Here is a 16,695-nt window from a genome sequence, read left to right as displayed (position 1 = left end):
CTCGTTACAATGGCCTTCACTGGATTTTCTTCTGTGAAGGTATTTTTTCTTTTTGAAATCTCTGGGTTAATATTTTGAGGCTTTATGAACATTCTATTCTAAAACATGGTTTTAATATCCATTGATGATTCTTAAATTATTATCATGGTGGAAAGTGATAATTTTTGTGATTCTGCCATTCTTCTGCATTGATTAGCTGATATTCTTCTGATGAACTTTCTCTTCTCCCCACCTTAGTATTTCTTTTTAATGTAGTATGGGGTCATGAATTCATTTTTTTTTTAATTTAATACAATTCTTTTTTTGTGTGTGGGGGGGTACTGGGGATTGAACTCAGGGTCACTCAACCACTGAGCCACATCCCCAGCCCTTTTTTTTTATATTTTATTTAGAGACAGGGTTTCACTGAGTTGCCTGGTGCCTAGCCATTGCTGAGACTGGCTTTGAACTCGAGATCCTCCTGCCTCAGCCTCCTGAGTTGCTGAGATTTTAGGCATGTGCCACCATGCCTGCCTAATTTATTCTTTTTAAAAATAGTAAATATTTATTATGACACGTTTTAGGGAAAATTTAGTTGGAAAAAAAATTCACTCATGATCTAACCTTATACAAGTAACTATTACAAGTTCAGTGTGTGTGTTAAGGTGCTATTCCAAAATCCAAATAAAACTCTGGGTCTTTTTGAAGAAAAGTCAAAGGATTTATTCTGGCCAGGGCCAATGGAGCAGAAATCAGACAATTCTGCAGCCCAAGACAAAGAGTGCAGGTGAAGAATCAAACTTTAAGAACAACAACAACAAAAAAAACAAAAACAACCAAAAAACAAAGGAGGGAATAGGTAAGGCAAGTACAATCATAAGTCATAAAAAAGTGGAAAGTACTAAGTAACAGAACATTCTAAGAATTCACACTTCTTGTATATACTCAAAACAGCTTACATAAGTATATACTTAAAGTCATTGTAGTAAGGGTGCAAGTGAGTGAGGGTGTCAGCTTCTATGCGAGTAGGCTTATGAGATAAGGGGGGCAGCAATTTTCTGTGAGATGTCTGAGCGGAATGGAGTCAGTCTGACTTAACTTTCAAATCAGCCCATAATATGTGAATCCCTTTCTTACTTTTTGTTTTTCATAGTTAGATTTTAACAATTAATAGATAGTATTTTGAACTTATCTTTTTAACAGTGTAATGAATCCCTATGAGCCATCTCCAACTTCAACAGTTAGCATCATATGTGCAATCTCTTTTCATGTATACTCTCATCTCTCACCCCTAACCCAACTCGATTATTTTCAAGCTGTTTTCAAGCACATCATTTCCTCTATAAACATTTCAGTATGCCTTTTAAAAAGATAAGGATTATTTTAAAAATACAAACAGGGTTGTATTTTGTCATTATAATATTAGTACCATTGTCACACCAGTCAGAATCCTCCCTTCCCTAATAAGCTCATAATTTCTTTTAATGGTTGGTTCAAATCAGGATGCAAACAAGGTTCACATATTACATTTGGTTGATGTCTCTCATTAGTATCTTTCCTCACTTATTACCACTCCCACCTTTTCCTTTATGCTTTATTTGTTAAAGGTACTGCCTTTTTGCTTTTTAGAAATATGTTCCTGTATTTTGTTGGTTGTATTCCTGTTCTACCTTTAACATGTTTGTCTGTTTTAGACACTGTTTTTTGGAAACTACCAATTAAATTTGAGGCTTGATTAGATTCATTTTAATTTTGTTCTTTTTGACAAGAGAGCTTCATAGGAGTATTTTTGTTTGTTTGTTACCTCTTCATAGAGCATTAGATTGAGATACATGACCTGTCTAGTTATCTTTCTTTATATAATTTTAAGATTGATCAATGAAGTCAGTCAAATCCATCCACTAGAAAGCTCCATATCAGCTTTGCTCATTGCTGAAATTTGTTATTTCGTTGGGATTCTGCAATTATGTGAAAATATATATATGTTTTTTTAATTTAAGAATGCTTTAAATTAGGGCTGGGGCTGTAGCTCAGTGGCAGAGCACTTGCCTAGCATGTGTGAGGCACTGGGTTTGATCCTTAGAACCACATAAAAAACTAAACAAATAAAGGCATGGTGTTCATCTACAACTACAAAATTTTTTTTTAAAGAATGCTTTAAGTTAAAAAATAATAAAGTGGTACATGTTCATTGAAAAATATGGCAATATAATTGGAAAGTATGAAGGTAAAAATAATCACACTAAAACTCAGCCTCTCTTCCCCAAAATTAATATTTTGATATATTCTCTTTCAATATATATTTTGTATTTTTACAAGTATTTAATTCTGCTTTTGAACATTAGGTTGTTTAAGTTTTTCATTGTTATAAATAATGCTTTGACAAAACATCTTTGACTTTAGTCTCATGTGAATTTGGATGATTGCCTCATAGTAGATTCCTAACAATAATTCATGGGTCAGAAGATATGAATCATTTAAAAAATTTAGATATATATTGTCAAATACCCTAAGTAAACTTCCAGCTGTTAAAGAAAAATATTGAGCTATAAATATAACATTTATAAATATTTATACATATAAATATGATACATATATGACTGTAGACTTTTACTTTTGTAACCTTAATAGGGTGGTGTGCTTCAAGGATTTTTCTTGGTATGGACTCTTCTGTTTCTCTTTGATGTGAGAGCATCACTAAGAATATTTTTTATGGATACTTTATTCTTTATGCAGAAAGATGTTTAGCAAACTGTGCTAACTCTTCAATTGCAGGGGCTAAATATAGCATTACTGTACCTTAAGGTCAAGAACTCAATAATCAAGTGTCAACATACCTTATATACAATCAGAGAGATGATAAATTTTGGTATAAAGGTGTATTAAGAATTGTAATGCAAATAATAATAATAATATAATAATAATAAGAGAGCTCATGTATAATGGCATAATTTGGAGTGAACATACTTTACATACAGAGTTATGAAAAATGGTATTGTGAATAGATAATTATAATTGTAATGCATTCCACTATTGTCATGTATGTAAGAAATTTGAAAAAAAGTTTTTTTTTTTTTTTTTTTTTTAAAAAAAAGCAAACACATCTCTAAATTTGAAAGGAAATTGCTAGCTACAACTTGTGTTAGGGATAAGAGGCCATGTGTGGCTTTTCTGCAGGAAAAGAATGATGTTTGGCAGTCTTAACAGACTTCAAATAATATTCCAGGGCATTTATTTACAGGCTTGAGGCCTCTGAGCCTTTATTTGCACATCTATGAAATGGACACTGTGATGCCTACTTTTTAAGGGTTGTTGTAAGAATTTAGGTTTAGGAAGTATCAACGTAATCATATAGAATGTTTTGGTTTTTTTTAACTTAGAAGCTATCTCTAGTAGAATAAGATTATTGAGTCTGGTACCTGAGAGAATAAGAATTCATTTATTAATTGGAATGAGGCACACTTAGGGCCTTTATGCTTTGAATTGGACTCTGGAGGCATTTTCATCAAAGTTATAAAAATATTCTGTTGCTCTTAGTAAGAAAAAATACTACACCAAACTTCTGAATAAAACACTACCTTGTTAGATTGATTCATTAAGTATACGTTTATATTAAGTGCCAATTTAATGCCAAGAACTGAATACTGAAGTAATTAAAGAGAGAGGATGATGGGGGACATAAATAGGTAAAGTAGTAATTAGTAGGTTGTATGAGAGGTACTGTGGTAGATATGCACATAGGCAAAGTATATGGGTACAGATGCAGGTAGGTTAATAGTTTTTTACTCTGTTATGTATGACACAGAATGCATTATAGTTCATATTACACATATAGAGCACAATTTTCATGTCTGGTTGTATACAAAGTAAATTCACACCATTTGTGTACTTCATACATGTACTTAGGGTAATGATGCCCATCTCATTCCACTGTCTTTCCTACCCCTATTCCCCCTCCCCTCCCCTCCTTCCCCTTTGCTTTTTCTAGCATTTATCTAATCCACCCATTTTGAATCAGTATTCTTATATCAGAGAAAACATTCAGCATTTGGTTTCTTGGGATTGGCTAACTTCATGTGGCATTATATTCTCCAGGTCTATCAATTTACCTGCAAATACCATGATTTTATTCTCTTTTAATGCTGAATAGTATTCAATTGTGTATATATACCACATTTTTCGTTATCCATTCATCAACTGAAGGGCATCTAGGTTGGTTCCACAGTTTAGCTATTGTGAATTGTGCTGCTAAAAACATTGATGTGGCTGTGTCCCTGTAGTATGCTGCTTTTAAGCCCTTTGGGTAGACCGAGGAGTGGAATAGCTGGGTCAAATGGTGGTTCCATTCCCAGTTTTCTAAGAATCTCCATTCTGCTTTCCATATTGGCTGCCCCAATTCACAGTCCCACCAGCAATGTATGAGTGTGCCTTTCCCCCCACATCTTCGCCAAACTTATTATTGTTTGTATTCCTAATAGCTGCCATTCTGACTGGAGTGAGATGAAATCTTAGAGCAGGTTTTTTTTAAAAATATTTTTTAGGGGACTGGGGTTGAGGCTCAATGTTAAGAGCACTTGTCTAGCATGTGTGAGGCCCTGGGTTCGATTCTCAACACCACATACAAATAAATGAATAAAATAAAGGTTTATAACATCTAAAAAATATTTTTAGTTGTAGTTGGATACAATACTTTTATTTTATTTATTTATTTTTATATGGTGATGAGGATTGAACCCAGGGCCTCACATGTGCTAGGCAAGCGCTCGATACTGCTGAGCCACAATCCCAGCTCAAATCTTAAAGTAGTTTTGATTTGCATTTCTCTAATTGCTAGAGATGTTGACATTTTTTCATATATTTGTTGATTGTATATCATCTTCTGAGAAGTGTCTGTTCAGTTCCTTGGCCCATTTATTGATTGGGTTATTTGTGTTTTTGGTGTTAAAATTTTGAGTTCTTTATATATTCTAAAGATTAGTGCTTTAAATGATGTGTGTGTGGTAAAAATTTGCTTCCAAAATGTAGATTCTCTTTTCACCTCACTGACTGCTTCTTTTGCTGAGAAGAAACTTTTTCATTTGAATCCATCCCATTTATTGATTCTTGATTTTAGTTCTTGCACTATAGGAGTCTTATTAAGGAAGTTGGGTCCTAATCCAACATGATGGAGATTTGGGCCTACTTTTTCTTCTATTAGGCACAGTGTCTCTGGTTTAATTTCTAGGTCCTTGATCCACTTTTGAGTTTTGTGCATGGTGAGAGAGAGGAGTTTAATTTTATTTTGTTGCGTATGGATTTCCAGTTTTCCCAGCACCATTTGTTGAAGAGGTTGTCTTTTCTCCAATGTATGTTTTTGGCTGCTTTGTCTAATATAAGATAACTGTAGGGCTGGGGCTGTAGCTCAGCGGCAGAGCGCTTGCCTAGCAAGCATGAGGCACTGGGCTCGATCCTCAGCACCATGTAAAAATAAACAAATAAAATAAAGGCATTCTATCCATTTATAACTACAAAAAAAAAAAAGATAACTGTAGTTATGTGGGTTTGTCTCTGTGTCCTCTATTCTGTACCATTAGTCTACAAATCTATTTTGGTGCTAATACAATGCTGTTTTTGTTGCTCTGTAGTATAGTTTACATCTGGTATACAGATGCCACCTGCTTCACTCTTCTTGCTAAGGATTGCTTTAGCTATTCTGGATCTCTTATTTTTCTAGATCAATTTCATGACTTCTTTTTCTATTTCTATGAGGAATGTCATTGGGATTTTAATTGGAATTGCATTAAATCTATATAATGCTTTCAGTAGTATGATTATTTTGACAATATTTATTCTACCTATCCAAGAACAAGGTAGATTTTTCCATCTTCGAAGGTCTTCTTTAATTTCTTTCTTTAGCGTTTTGTAGTTTTGTTGTAGAGGTCTTTTACCTCTTTCAGTGTTGATTCCCAGGTTTTTGTTTTTGAGGCTATTATAAATGGGGTAGTTTTCTTCATTTCCCTTTCAGAGGATTTGTAACTGATTTGTCACTGTCTCCATTTAGAATGATGTTGGCCTGGGGTTTAGCATAGACAGCTTTTACAATGTTGAGATATGTTCCTGTTCCCTAGTTTTTCTAGTGTTTTGAACATGAAGGGGTGTTGTATTTTGTCCAGTGCTTTTTCTGCACCTATTGAGATGATCATGATTCTTTTCTTTAAGTCTGTTGATGTGATGAATTACATTTATTGATTTCCATATGTTGAACCAACCTTGCATCTCTGGGGTGAACCTCACTTGATCGTGGGGCACTATCTTTTTGATATGTTTCTGTATTCGATTTGCCAGAATTTTATTGAGAATTTTTGCATCTATGTTCATTAGAGATATTGGTCTGAAGTTTTCTTTCTTTGATGTTTCTTTGCCTGGTTTTGCAATCAGGGTGATACTGGCCTCATAAATATGAGTTTGGAAGTGCTTACTCTTTTTCTACTTCACAAAATAACTTGAGGAGTATTGGTATTAGTTCTTCGTTAAAGGTCTTATAGAACTCAGCTGTGTATCCATCCGATCATGGGCTTTTCTTGGTTGGTAGGCTTCTGATGGCATCTTCTGTTTCATCGCTTGAAATTTATCTGTTTAAATTGTGTATATCATCCTGATTCATTTTGGGCATATCATATGACTCTAGAAATTTTTTTATGCCTTAGATATTTTCTATTTTATTGGAGTACAAGTTTTCAAAATAATTTATAATTATCTTCTGTATTTCTGTAGTGTCTATTGTGATATTTCTTTTTCTATCATGTATGTTAGTAATTTGAGTTTTCTCTCTTCTTCTCTCTGTTAGCATGGCTAAGGGTTTGTCAATTTTATTTATTTTTTCAAAGAATCAACTTTTTGTTTTGTCAATTTTTTTGTTTCTTTTAATTTCATTGATTTCAGCTCTGATTTTAATTATTTCCTATCTTCTACTGATTTTGGTGTTGGTTTGTATTTCTTTTTCGAGGGCTTTTAGATGTAATGTTAGGGCATTTATTTTTTGACTTTTTCTTCTTTTAAAGAATGAACTCCATGCAATAAACTTTCCTCTTAGTATTGCCTTCATAGTGTCCCAGAGATTTCGATACGTTGTATCTGTTTTCATTTACCTCTAAGAATTTTTTATTCTCCTTGATGTCTTTTGCAACCCATTGTTCATTCAATAGCATATTATTTAGTCTCCAGGTTTTGGAGTAGCTTTTACTTTTAATTTTATCATTGTTTTCTAGTTTCATTCCATTATGATTTGATAGATTGCAGGGTAGTATCTCTACTTTTTTGTATTTGCTAAGAGTTGCTTTGTGGCATAATATATGGTCTGTTTTAGAGAAGGATCTATGTGCTGCTGAGGAGAATGTGTATATGCTCATTGAAAGATGAAATATTCTATATAAGAGACTAGAAATCTAACTTTTTCTAAAATTTTATTTATTTTAAAAAAATATACAGCAACAGTGGAATGCATTACAATCCTTATTACACATATAGAGCACATTTTTTCATATCTCTGTATGTATGTAATAATTAAAAATATATATGTGAAATAAAGCTGTCGATTTTGTAAAAGAAAGAACAGAAAGCTCTGGGGAAAAAAAAGAAATATTCTATATATGTCAGTTAAGTCTTAAGTTATTGATTGAGTTCTGTAGTTTCTTTGTTCAGATTTTGTTTGGAAGATCTGTCCAGTGGTGAAAGAGGTGTGGTAAAGTCACCCAGAATTATTGTGTTGTGGTCTATTTGACTCTTGAACTGGAGAAGGGTTTGTTTGATGAACGTAGATGCTCTGTGTTGGGGGCATATATATTTATAATTGTTATATCTTGTTGGTGTATGGTTCCCTTAAGCAGTATGTATCCCTTTAGCTTGAAGTCTAATTTATTTGATATGAGGATGGAAACCCCTGCTTGCTTCTGTAGTTGATGTGAATGGTATAATTTTTCCCAACCTTTCACCTTCAGTCTGTGGATGTCTTTTCCTATGAGATGAGTCTCTTAGAGGCAGCATATTGTTGGGTCTTTTTTTTTTTTTTTAATCCAATCTGCTAGTCTTTGTCTTTTTTTTTTTTAATATTTATTTTTTAGGTGTAGGTGGACACAACACAAGGCCTTTATTTTTATGTGGTGCTGAGGATCGAACCCAGGTCTCGCCCGTGCTAGGCGAGTGCTCTACCGCTGAGCCACAATCCCAGCCCTAGTCTGTTGTCTTTAGATTGGTGAGTTTAGGCCATTAACATTCAGAGTTATTATTGAGACATGATTTGTATTCCCAGCCACTTTTGCTCTTTTTTTTTTTTTTTTTTTTTTTGTATTTAACTTGACTTGGGTTTCTCCTTTGATTAAGTTTTTCCCTTAGTGTAATACCTCCCTGTGCTGATTTTCATCATTGTTTTTTATTTCCTCTTCATGGAATATTTTGCCGAGGATGTTTTGTAGTGTGAGCTTTCTAGTTTTAAATTCTTTTAACTTTTGTGTATCATTGGAGGTTTTTATTTCATCATCAAATCTAAAGCTTAATTTTGCTGGATATAAGATTCTTGGTTGGCATCCATTTTCTTTTCAGAGCTTGATATATATTGTTCCATGATTTCCTGGCTTTGAGGGTCTCAGTTGAAAAATCTGCTGAGATACAATTGAATTTGGTCTCTTCCTATATGTGATCTGATTCCTCTCTCTTGCAACCTTTAAGATTCTATCCTTATTCTGTATGCTAGGCATTTTCATTATAATGTGCCTTGGTGTAGATCTGTTGTAATTTTGTACATTTGGTGTCTTGTAAGCCTCTTGTATTTGATTTTCCAATTCATTCTTCATGCTTGGGAAGTTTTCTGATATTATCTCATTGAAGAGATTGTGCATTCCTTTGGTTTGAAACTCTGTGACTTCCTCTATCCCAATAACTCTTAGATTTGGTCTTTTGATGCTATCCCATAATTCTTGGATGTTCTGTTCATGGTTTCTTATTATCTTTACTGTCAACTTTATTTTTCAGATTGTATATTTTGTCTTCATTATCTGATGTTCTGTCTTCCTAGTGATCTCCTCTGTTGGTGATACTTTCTATTGAGTTTTTTGATTTATTGTTTCCTTCATTTCAAGGATTTCTGATTATTTTTTTTTTAGTCTATCTCTTTCTTGAAGTAATCTGTTGCTACCTATAGGCTCTCTTATCTCTTTGTTGGAGTGATCAATTTTTGCCTGTATTTGCTCATTTAAGTCATTATTTAATTCACAGATCATTTTAATTATGAACATTCTGAACTCCTTCTCTGACATTTCATCAACTTTGCTGTCCATGGGTTTTGTTATTGTAGTATCCTAGTTTGTTTGGGGCACTTTTTTGCTTTGTTTTTTTATGTTGTCTATGTGTCTCCCTTTCTTGCAGCGTGGATCTGAGATATTATAGTTTCTACCCTATAATCTTGTAGTATCCATGCAGATTATATGTACCTCACCTTTGATGTTGGGCTTCCAGACCCTGCAGGTATCCCTCGTGGTATGCTACTATAATTAAAGGAGTGGCAGCAATAGTGGAGGTATCTCGAGATAGCAGTGGATGCAATGCCTTTCAGAGATGGGACTGAAAGGGTGCTTAAAACTGTCTTTGGGATGCCTGCTCCAAGATACAGCTGCTTCTAGGTCCTGTCTGTTGTTGAAAGGTAGAGGCTATTGCATGGGGAAGGCTATAGCGATATCTGCAGTGTCCCAAGATGGAAGTGGGTTAGGCCTGGGCTTGTGTGTGTGAGGGGGGCACTCAGACCTACTCTGGGCTTGGGTCCAGCACAGGTCAGTGTAGGCAGATCTGGGCTGGGCCTGTGCTCCGACAGGGGTCTGCCGGTGGCAGGATAGACCTGCCTACCCTGGGCATGGTTAGGCCCACCATGCAGGTGGGTCAAGTTAATAGTTTTGGTGGTACAATGATGTGAAAGTTCTCACAAGTACTTTTTATCATCAAAAAAATGTCATAGGGATTGGTTTAAATTAGTTAAAGTAGGACAAAGGACAAACCATGTGATCATCTAAATGGATGCAGAAAAGGTATTTGACAAAATTCAACACATTTTCATGATAAAAAATACTCAACAAACTAGAAACAGACAAGAATTTCTTAACTTTATAGAGGGCATCTATGAAAAACCCACAGCTAACACCGTACTTAATTGTGAAAGACTAAAAGCTTTCCCTAAGATCAGGAACAAGACAAAAATGTCCTCTCTTGCCACTTGTGTTCTTCACGGCACTGGAGATTCTAGCCAGGACAACTAGGAAAGAAATGAAATATAAGTCACTCAGATTTTTGGGGAGTAGCAGGGGATACTGGGGATTGAACTCAGGAACACTCAACCAGTGAGCCACATCCCCAGCCCTTTTTTTGTATTTTATTTAGAGACAGGATCTCACTGAGTTACTTAGCTCCTTGCTTTTGCTGAGGCTGGCTTTGAACTCTCGATCCTCCTGTCTCAATCTCCTGAGCCACTGAGATCACAGGTGTGCGCCACTGTAACTGGCTAAAGTCAATCAGATTTGAAAGGAAGAATTAAACTATTCTTTCAGATAACATCTGAAACCATTCAAGGCCTGAGAATTCAGATGATGAAGGCATGCCACAGAAAGCTTGGACTTCTTTGAATTGATTTCTATTGTTTTTAGTTATAGATGGACACAATACCTTTATTTTATTTATTTATTTTTATGTGCTGCTGAGGATCAAACCCAGTGCCTTACATATGCTAGACATGTGCTCCACCACTGAGCTACAACCCCAGCCCTTGGATTTTTTATAGTGCCCTAGGTAAACAGATTTAAAGCAGACCAAATTAGTGCTGGATATCTCTTAAAGGAGAAGCACGATCTATTAGGACTTTCTACAGTGCTAGAAATTCTCTATATCTTGGGGTGTCAAATATGGTACCCACATGTGGCTATTGAGCATTTGAAATGTAGCTCATGGGACTAAGGAGTTCAATTCTAAATTATACTTAATTCTAATTAATATTTAAACTTAAGTAGCCACTAGTCTCAAAGTGGTTGATAGTTAATTCTTATAATAGCTTTCCTATTGGGACTAGTCTCTTAGCGCCTGTGTTGTAGAGAGGCAGGTAGCCTTGAGGAAAGCACCATGGTGCCCCTTCTGTCCTACAGCCTCTGTGCTAGGTGGAGGAAGGTGGTCTTTTGTTTTTTTCTTTTTCTTTTTAAATATTCATGACAGTAGAGTGTATTTTGACATATTATACATACATGGAAATAAGTTAGGTCCCATTCCTATGGTTGTACATGATATGGAGTTTCACTGGTTGTGTATTTATATATGAACATAGGAAAGTTATATTTGATTCATTCTACTGTCTTTCCTAATCCAGTCCCCGCCTCTCTTCCCTTTGTCTGATCCCGGGAACTTCTATTCTTCCCTAGGAAGGGTGGGCTTAGCAAAAATATACACAGCTTTATGGCTTCCCGTGGTTTTTGAGGTTAAGGGAGAAAAACTGAGGAGACTTTAATCACTGTCATTCTGCCAGATAGATAGATATTTCTTTCTCTCTGTATATACAATTTCTATTCTCCTCATAGGAGCCATTTCCTTCACTATTTACAGTACTAGGCCATATGTTTTTATTTTTGATGGCTTATCTTCTTTGAATTTGGGGAACAAATGTGCTGATGTTTACATAGTATTGATAATCATTCCGTAATGCTTGAGCTATGTATTTGTCCATTTTGTTTGTATAAATTAGTATGAAAACCGCTTAAGACTAAGACTTAAATGCTAGACAGCTGGTGGATGTTGGTTTTAAACATTGGCTTAAGTTTTTGGGTAAGGCTAAAATATAAATCTTGAAGAATAATGAAAATTCTGTAAACAGATAATAACAAGTAATGTTTGCTTAGGGGTTTCTGTGGTCCAGATACTCTTACAACTTGGAGTATTTGGTATGATCCTTACCAAAACACATGAGAGTTTATGCTATTAAAATTTCATTTTTCAAAGCAAGGAAACTTGACATGAAGAGGTTATGGAACTTGCCTAAGACCCCGCAACTAGTAGAGGCCCAATTTGGACACCTTTCGAACTCCAAAGCCAGTAGACAGTACTGCTTCTTTGCATCTTAACAGTGCCAAGCTACACTCCTAAATGCAATTCCTTAGGGCATTTCCTGTCCAGTAATAGAAACAGCTGTTAATGGCTATGTATTTATTTATAGGCAGCTCTCTCAGCTTTCAGTGATACCCACCCTCTTCTAACTTGTCCTGTGATTGTGTTCACACCCCTTTTGGCTATGTCATCTCCCTTTAAGAGGCTCCTTTGAAGGGGCCAGAGTTCCCAAAGGAGAACTATACCTGTAAGGTCTGGTCAAGTCTACTCTGATCCTAATATTGAATAATAGAATTGCCATATAGTTCCCAGCCATCTGCCAAGTGTCTTCCTTCAAATTCTTTTCTACTTTTTATCACTTTTTCTCCTCTTATCTTTTATCCTCTTCTTTCCCAGGAGATGCAGCCTTGTCTTGTAGAAAAATATATATGCTTCCTACTAATTAGAATTGTTTTGCATTCCTTGTGCCATTTTTTGTTTTGTTTCTAGTTTTCTGACTCTGATCAGATTATTTGTTATTTCATTATCTATAAAAGAGATAATGATATATGCAAGGCATATATCATATATAATATATGCCTTGCATGTATCATTATATATTATTGTTGTAAAGATTAAAAGTTCTGTTTGTGAAGTCCCTAGCATGGAATAGATCCTTGTAAAAGTGAGCTCTTTCTTCCCTAGAATCTGTTGATACAATGTAATTGAGCAAATATTTATTAGCATCTAATCTGTGTTAGACTCTGCTGAGGATAGTGATCAGATTTATTAACAACACAACAAAAGTCCTCAGAGTGTCTGTATTCAGAAACTGCATGGTATAGAAGAGAGAAGGACATTATTTTTTTAATATTTATTTTTTAGTTATAGGTGGACATAATATCTTGATTTCATTTTTATGTGGTGCTGAGGATCGAACCCGGTGCCTCACACATGGTAGACGAGCACTCTACCTCTGAGCCACAACCCCAGCCTGAGAGAAGGAAAATATAAATGAATTAGAACAAAAATGTGCTCAGTTAATAGAGGTATATATAAAGTGCTGTAAGCAGTTAATTCTTTTTCCAGGCCTATCTGTGGAGAGATTTCCAAGTTTCTTTTTTTTTTTTGTTCTTAGAAAAATACATGGTAGTCAAGATGAGGGGACAAATAGAAAGAGGAGGAGGGAAAAAAAGGGTTCAGTGGGCTGGGATTGTGGCTCAGCGGTAGAGCGCTCACCTAGCACGGGAGGGACCCGGGTTCAATTCTCAGCACCACATAAAAATAAAGGCATTGTGTTGTGTCCCATCTACACCTAAAAAATAAATATTTTTTTAAAAAAGGGTTCAGTAATTGTTGATTGTTGATGCGCCAACCTTTTTTGGGTGTGGGGGGGTGTTAGCTGCATCCCCAAGCTTCCCTGCCAAACCCCGCCTTTTTTTTTTTAAAGCAGGGTCTCACTAAGTTGCTTAAGGCCCACTAGGTTTCTTGAGGCTGGCTCTAAACTTGTGATTCTCCTGCCTCAGCCTCCTGAGTCTCTGGGACTATAGTCTAATGCCACCATGCCTGTCTGAGGTGTCAACCTTTGAGAACTCATTTTAGCAAGGCATTTGATGAATCTTTCATGAAGTTGCTTATGTGTGTGATGTTGTTTTATTATGCATATCTTTTTACACCTGTGTTACAATTATTTAAGTGCATGTGCTGTCTCCTTTAGTAAGCTACAAGTTCCTTAAAAGTAAGGACCCTGCCTCAAATTTTCTATATCTTCCCAAATTACTTGCACATTGATGATTCGCAATAAACATTTTCTTGATTTATCATTTAAAAGAAAGTTGGATTGGGAAAAAGACAGGCTTATCTGATAACGTGCCACAGTCCTTGGACGTATTCTTTTTCTCTAGTGATGGATAAAGATATAGAAATCATGCTTATTGTATATGCAAGTGACACAAAGTTGGAAAAGAGAATATGACATCAAATGACAGTCAAAACTGCAGATGATCTCAACATAGCAGACTATTCAGTTGAAAAGAATAGGGGCAAACATACAGTACTGTGTTTAAGGGGATAAAAATACTCAGTAACTTCATTAGATATAGAATTAAGAGAACTATATTGATAACATTTAATTTGAAGATTATTTGGGAGGGTAGGGGATGGATTTTAATTGCCTTTAAGTTCAGTATACCAGGATTGTCAGTAAAGCCTAACAGTTAAGAGTCTTGACTATATTAGTATAATATGAATCCATATAGAATAGCTCATGGTTCTGTTCTTTTTATTGGTCAGGCCGTTGAGTGTTGGAGATGGTTTGAGAATGTCATACATGTAGAGAAAAACTGACAAATTGCAATCTGCCTAGAATAACATAGGTAGGAAGTTAAAAGCTTGGATGTAGGAGTCAGGTCTGGTTTTACTGATTACCAGTTGTGAAAGTTTGACAAAGTCAACCATCTCACTTTGTTTCTATACCTTTAAAAAGGGAGGAAGATAGCCAGGTGTGGTGGCTCACACCTGTAATTCCAGTGGCTGGGGAGCCTGAGGCAGAAGGATTGCAAGTTCAAGGCCAGCCTCAGCAACTCAGTGAGACCCTGTCTCAAAATAAAAAGGGCTGATGTTGTGGCTCAGTAGTAAAATGTCCCTCTGTGGTAAAGTGCCAGGGTTCAATCCCTAGCATAGCAACAACAACAACAAAAAGGATGAAGATAATAATAACAATCTGGAGGGTCATACCAAAAATTAGCACTAATGGAGGCACTCAAGAGTCTGGAATCGGGGCTGGGGATGTGGCTCAAGTGGTAGCGCGCTTGCCTGGCATGCATGGGGCGTTGGGTTCGATCCTCAGCCCCACATAAAAATAAAGATGTTGTGTCCACTGAAAACTAAAAAATAAATATAAAAAAAAAAGGGTCTGGAATCTAGGTCTTAATAGGGATTGGCCTAGTGAATGGATGTAGTCTCTCCTTTAAAAGAGGCTACATTTTAATGGGGAAGATAAGCAAGTAAATCCAAGATTATAATATGACTTGTTAGGTTGCATTATAATGCTGACTTATGGAAAAGGTGAATAAATTTATTCATATTCCCCAGTAAATGTAGGTTCCATCAGATTGCTATGTAGCAGTAGAATGAGTTTCCCTAGGAAGAAGTACATTCCCCTTACAGTCAAGACTAGACCATGTGATTACTTATGAGGGGTGTTTATAGAAAGTGAGTAGTAAGTTGGACTCAAAGGGTAGGCAGACTATGGCCAGCTGTGGGCCAAATCCAGCCAAATACCAGTTATAGTAAATAAAATTTGATTGACACAGCCCCACCCATTTGTTCATGCTTCCTGCTACAATGCAGAGTTGAATAGTTGTGATAGAGACCACATGGCCTGTTGAACCTAAAATATTTACCATCTGGACCCACAGAAGAAGATTGACCCATGAACTAGATAAATAATTCACAATGTTAGTTATTTCATGAACTAGTAACCTTTATAAATTCTTCTTTATAGGGATTTCACATGTTAAAAGAAAGGAAGGCAGGGTTTGAGTGAACTGATCATTGTTTTTCTTGTTGTGGCAAAGAATTAAACTGCAAAACAATTAAGTAATTTTCAAGGTTCTTTAAGGGTCTATGGTTTTATAAACATATCTTTTGATGTAAGACAAAATATTTGTACATCATCTGAGCTAAAACCATCTATACTCATTGGAAGTGGGATGTGGTCCAGGTACACTGGAAAGGACTGGTTTTGTATTAACTGTTCTAAGGGGCAGTTTCCTTGTTTATAAATGAAACATTTTGTGAAGATTGGAGATTATAGTAGGTACTCAGCTGTAGCTGTCATTACTGTATTTCATAGTATACCTCATTGAAGAGTGGTTGGGAATTGTGGCTGGGAAAGTGTAGATCCTTCCCTTGATTGCTTCAAGGTGGTGTAATACACAAAAACCTTTCTTGGAGTGAACTAGATCTCAGGTCCTCATGGGTTTAGCAAATAGTTAGGGGAATGTCTTGTGGCTGGTGGTTTTGGTACATGTTATGGGTGTTATTCTCAGTACTAGAAAGGTTGAGGCTTCCCAAATATTGCACTTCTTCCCCCAGACTAGGTTATTAAACTTTGCTTCTTCCTATATATTTTATTTTTTATACTTAGAGTCTACTGCTAGCTAACATTTTTTTTTTCCTTTTCTTGTGTGAAAGTGTTGACTCGGAGACAAAGAGAGGCCAAGAACAAGAGTGACAGCAGGACAACTGCACAGGCTTCCCTAGACATTGACAAGTAAGTAGGTGTGCTGCATTCACAGAGCTCTTATTTAACTTGCCGTTGCTTGAACCAAATAAAGAGATGAGTTCCTTACTCTGTATTTCTTTGGCTTGCCAATCACTTCATTGCTTGGATGCTTGGACTTTTTCTTATTTCTGTGTTATGTCAATATAAGTCATACCTGCATCCCCTTTCAGTACACTAAAAATGATCCTGCCACCCACTCCACTTCCACATTGCTCTTAGGTTTCTGTTTTCTTTTAATTTGTAAATTGGTATTTGGTGGTTTGGGAAAGCGAACATTTTGCTGTGTAATAGTACACAAGTTGAGTTGCAAAAGGTTGGGTAATATAGACTTCCTTGGGTTGTGG

The 16,695-nt window shown here is 35.8% G+C and overlaps 1 protein-coding gene across 1 annotated transcript in view; it reads left to right on the top strand.

Annotated features, from left to right (window-relative positions):
- The window catches only part of Uimc1 (ubiquitin interaction motif containing 1), a 119,746-nt gene that overhangs the window by 96,216 nt on the left and 6,835 nt on the right, over positions 1-16,695 (top strand). The window contains exon 11 of the mRNA XM_076855839.2: positions 16,261-16,339. Within this exon, the coding sequence (XP_076711954.2) occupies positions 16,261-16,339 (79 nt within the window). The remainder of the gene's footprint in view (positions 1-16,260; positions 16,340-16,695) is intronic.

The sequence above is a fragment of the Callospermophilus lateralis genome, chromosome 5, assembly GCF_048772815.1.
Source record: "Callospermophilus lateralis isolate mCalLat2 chromosome 5, mCalLat2.hap1, whole genome shotgun sequence".
Classification (NCBI taxonomy): domain Eukaryota; kingdom Metazoa; phylum Chordata; class Mammalia; order Rodentia; family Sciuridae; genus Callospermophilus; species Callospermophilus lateralis.
The sequence above is the reverse complement of the archived record's forward strand: the minus strand, read 5'-3'. Positions and strand labels throughout refer to the sequence as shown.